This window comes from Sander lucioperca, chromosome 14 (assembly GCF_008315115.2).
Source record: "Sander lucioperca isolate FBNREF2018 chromosome 14, SLUC_FBN_1.2, whole genome shotgun sequence".
Lineage (NCBI taxonomy): Eukaryota > Metazoa > Chordata > Actinopteri > Perciformes > Percidae > Sander > Sander lucioperca.
In genome coordinates, this window is record NC_050186.1 from 5,680,650 (window position 1) to 5,685,675 (window position 5,026).

The 5,026-nt window shown below is 41.5% G+C and overlaps 1 protein-coding gene across 1 annotated transcript; it reads left to right on the forward strand.

Annotated features, from left to right (window-relative positions):
• The first annotated feature begins 211 nt into the window (after window positions 1–211).
• LOC116054857 (myosin light chain 4-like) lies at window positions 212–1,168 on the forward strand. Its single transcript, XM_031306576.2, has one exon. The coding sequence runs from the start codon at window positions 319–321 to the stop codon at window positions 925–927; it is 609 nt and encodes a 202-aa protein (XP_031162436.1). The 5' UTR covers window positions 212–318; the 3' UTR covers window positions 928–1,168.
• Window positions 1,169–5,026: the final 3,858 nt, after the last annotated feature.

The following is a 5,026-nucleotide window of genomic DNA, read 5'->3' on the forward strand; positions in this document are numbered from 1 at the left end:
TTTGTCCATCAGAGAGACAGAACATTTTCGGCCTAATGCAACTGGACCCTCGCTAATGACAGTGAATAGCCCTGTTGGCTAGATGACAGCAGCTGAGAACAATACCTAATGTTGACATCACTTGCTATGGGAATCTATTTCAGGTTTCTTCCTTTTATAGTGTGCTGTTGGAAATTGCTATCTTGCTTCCTAGACAAAGCACATATAAAAGCTTTGGAAGAGGAGGTGACCCTCTGTGCTTGGGAATCCCTTACAATCCCGTCAGACTCTTGCTTGTTTTTCAGCAAGTACCAGCTCACCTCTGAATCCCTTAACAACATGGCACCAAAGAAGATTGAACCAAAAAAACCTGAGCCCAAAAAGCCAGAGCCTAAGAAAGATGCCGCTCCAGCTGCTAAGCCAGCTCCACCTCCCGAGCCACTGCCTGAGCCGCCCAAGGAGCCTGCGTTCGATCCGAAAAGCATCACTCTTGAGTACTCCGCCGACCAGATTGAGGAGTTCAAGGAGGCCTTCACCTTGTTCGACCGCACAGCGTCTGGAGAAATGAAGATCACGTATGCCCAGTGCGGAGACGTGATGCGAGCTCTGGGTCAGAACCCTACCAATGCAGATGTGCTGAAAGTGCTTGGGAAACCACGGCCAGAGGACATGAGCACTAAAATGGTGGACTTTGAGACCTTCTTGCCAATGATGCAGCATATCTCCCGCGCAAAAGATCAAGGCAACTTTGAGGATTTTGTGGAGGGTCTCAGGGTTTTTGACAAGGAAGGCAATGGCACCATCATGGGAGCAGAGCTGCGTCATGTGCTGGCAACACTGGGAGAGAGGATGACAGAAGATGAGGTGGACAGACTGATGGCCGGACAGGAGGACGCCAATGGCTGCATCAACTATGCCTCCTTTGTGAAGCATATTCTCTCCGGGTGAAAGGAACATTTAGCCTAGAGACTTTACCTCTATTTTTCTCCACTTTTCGGATCCTTGCTAAACATTTGTCCAATTAGAGGTGAGCATGTCACTTAACTGGTGACAATATTTTGCAGCTGGCTACAAGACCTATGATTAGTTCTTTTTAATAAACACTCTTATAACTTATAATGAAATGCCAATGAGATAAAATGGACAACCTTGAATAATTCTCAATTAATAAAGGAAATATATTTACAAACTGCCTCACGAATGTCATTTCAGTACACTTAACATTAGAAGAGGAAATGATGATTCATGCAGGACAACAGTAAAAAAACTATTCAACTCTTCACATCAACTGTGTTTGTGGAAAGTGTTGTTGTGCGATGAAAAACAAATAGGATTTGGCACCATCTGAAAATAGAACAAATTTGATTATATTCTACTTTTCACAAAGAGTGCCTGGGCAGCTGCTGTGGATCAAGATATACGCCAACATGCTCGACACATGCGCACACACACACACACACACACACACACACACACACACACACGCACACATTTTGACAACTAAAAGAGGTGCTCCAAGGACAGGCCCTTACCTCTGCCACAGTGGCTAACAGAACCATTTGTGTTGAAGTTTTAAAGCAGGCATTATCATAGACAGTGTATGAATTATATGTTTTAGTCTTTTTGAGGATTTAGGGGAGAAAAGTGCACGTATGTAAGAATGTGGCCACCTAATACTACTTTTTTTATCACTTTTAAGAGATCAGAACATACGTAGTTAATGTCTCATTGACGTTAACAACAGGGTTGGTCACATCCACACTATATGAAAAGCTTTTAAAGCTACCTTAAGCACCAGGGTGTAAAAGGACCCCTTATTCAAAAGCCAATTGTGCTCTTTGGCTCGCCATCGTTTTGCCCTGAGTAGGGAGCATACAGGTTGTGCGAGTTCATGTAATGGAAACAGCTAGCTGTGTTATATATAAGGGTTTGGTGAGAGCTTTTGAAACCCAACCACATGGACTAGTGAGCTAAAAGCGGTTGAAAGCTTAAAAAAAAGAAAAGCTGCAGTGTTTTCAATCACAGTTTAGTTGACAGTACTGGAAACACATTAGGGGTGTGCGATATGAGGATATTGGATTGTGAACTATAAAATGTGTCCATGATCTGCCTTTACAGGGAGAACGTTAGTGTCGTGCTGCAGTGCACATCAGTTGCAGTATTATCTATGCCTCCAGTGTTTCACCTGCTTACAGTGGCGCAATGCTTACAGTGGCGCAATGCTTACAGCGGCACAATGCTTACAGCGGCGCAATGCTAGCAGCGCGCTAGCAAGAGCAATAGTGCTCCCACTGGCCAACTAATTGCTGCCTCTCTGCACGCACAACCCGGGCCAGGCTTCTGTGGGAGATTAGTGCTCATACAGACCTCATTCTGCTGATCAGCCCGTCACAAAGGGAGAGAGAGGGTGACGAAACGGGGAGTTCTAACAGCTACCGTGCAAACATAGCCTTAGTTAGCTCCATGGTCAGCTCACACTCACTGAGGCGACCTGGCTTCCACGGGAGCGCAGTGCTTGTTAGCAGTAACCTCCGTTTGAGCACCAATCTCCTGCAAAAGCCCAGCCCAGACAGTGTGCCTTCTTTAAAGTTTACCTGCACTATCTTGGAGACCTGAACTTAATGAATGAAGTATAACAATTTAACAAAGACTGAATCAAACATTGCAAGCAGGGGCAGAGGGGGTCTAAGTCTGGGAGTAAAGGTTGATAAAGATGCCAGAAGGCGATAAAACTCAACACAACTGAAAACTAACAAAATCTAAAGACAATCAAATGAAAAATAAACTAAAATATTCTTGTTTCTGAGATAAAAAACAACTTATAATCATGAACTCTAAAGTCAAACCATCTGAAACCCAGGCAAGCATAACAAATACTGCAATCTGCCTCTTTGTCCCCTTCTGACCTTCTCTCATTATCACTGTGCTGACAGCTCAAAGGCTTCAAAAATAACTAAAAATACATATCTGCAAACTTCACAGTGGATTATAGAAGCACACCGTTCATAAAACCCACCTGACCTCCATCAATAGCAGTATGTTATTGCCTCAACTGCCACAACAATAAACTTTACCTCCACGGCTCAGTCTCCTATACACTATTTGAGCGTTCCTGTCTAATTTAGAAATTTTTTTTAGCTATTTTCACTTAATTTCACTTGATACAGTGTATGGCTAAGATGGACAGCTAATTTGAGAAAGGCATAGTCTCTTTGTAATATCACAGCTGTATTATGTCAAGTTATTTTAGCAGCTTGAGTACTTAAAATTTGCATTTGAACTACTCACCTGCATGGAATATATCCATTATATATTTTAATGCACTTGGCAGCATGCTGCTCCAGTATGTTTTTCTTTTTAATACATAAACTATAGGCACTTTCCACCCTATTCATTTCCTTTTTTGCTAGCTTTGAATACAGTGCTGTACCTCAGCAGTCTCAACAATGATCATGTATTTCCCTACTGTAGATTACTGTAGTTGACACATAACCAGTGTGTGTTTGAATGTGAAGACAGCCTGTGACTGAGCGCACTCGCCTGTCAGCTCAGCCTGCAGCAAGACTCAGTGTTGTTAGCTCAGCCCAAAACAATACAGGCCCGCCAGTACCTGGTTCTCGTGATTTTCTCTCCGCAGCACACAGAAGTGTCAAACAGTAATTAGTAACTGCATCACCAGGGTGTACCTCGCTTAACAAACAAACCACAACATTTGTTAACACAATTAAAAAATACTATACATAATGAAATTGTATTACGAAATCTAATATTCTGAAAAATATAAAAACATCAGATTTTTTTGTATGACCATTTTTTTTATTATTATTATGCAGTATTTTGTATAACAAAATGTTTTTTTTTTTTTTTTTTTATACATTTTTTATTAGCACCATTTATCATTCAGACATACAGAACAAATTCCACAATATGTGCCAGGTAATATCAGATGGTGCACAGAACAGAGAAACACAAATTGAACAAGAACAAAAACCCTCTCCCACCCCCCACCCTCTGCAGTCTCAAGGAAAACAAAACAAACAAACAAACAAACAGAAATCACACCTTGCCTAGTCACTCTCCTCTAGTTCTTGTGGCACTGAGGTCATTAGGTCTGATATTTGTGCTGCTGTGCTTTTCCATAGGCTGATAGTTGATGATTTGGCTTGGTTAATCCTTGCTGTAGAGAGCTCAAGCATAACTATGTCTAGAAAATACGCCAACCACTGTTTTATACAAAGCGAGTGGGGGGGAGCCAGTGTTGAGCTATCATTTTCTTGGTTGCAGTTGATAAAATATAATTTTTTGAAAGTAAGTCATGTGGTTCTTTACATTACTTTACCTTTCATGTTGTATTGTAAGTCAGTATAAAGTCATTATATTATACATACATTGTATACAATATGCATATGTATTATCTATGTTATAGTATTTTCACTTCAGACTGATTTACATTTACATGAAACTGCTGGAGTAATTTTTTCCCCGTGTGGACTGCAGGAAAGTAGCTTTGCGCTGATGAGGGAAAACAACAACATAAACAGTTTTATGTATCATATGTATTTAGTGTATGTAATATAATGTAATGTGTGCAATAAAAGCCTTACAGCAAAGTATTGATTATGCATTTTACCATGAAGCAACTGCAGGAAGTACTGACTTGCAGTCACTGAGAGTAGCTTAGCTCAGTTTAGTTCTTAAGTAATGTTAGAATTTGATGTTTAGTTACATCTGGATGGATGGACAAATATGCAAAAGGTTTATTTGTCACATATGCACAAGGTTGAACTGTATTGAGTCTTTGGCGATTAGACTCCATCGTGAGTGTGCAGGAATATCCCCCAATGGAGTCTAGACACTGGTGGTGATGAAGGAGTATGAAGACCGGCAGGAAGGAGCCAACAGGAGCGGTCCGCTGGAGGAGGACCTGAGGTGCTGTGGATGACGATGACCGGAGGTGAAAGGGGTGGAGGAGCGTTGCACGCTTTGCCTGGAATGACAACTGACTGCAGCAGAGAGAAGAACAGATTTGAAGCAGGCATGCAATGCT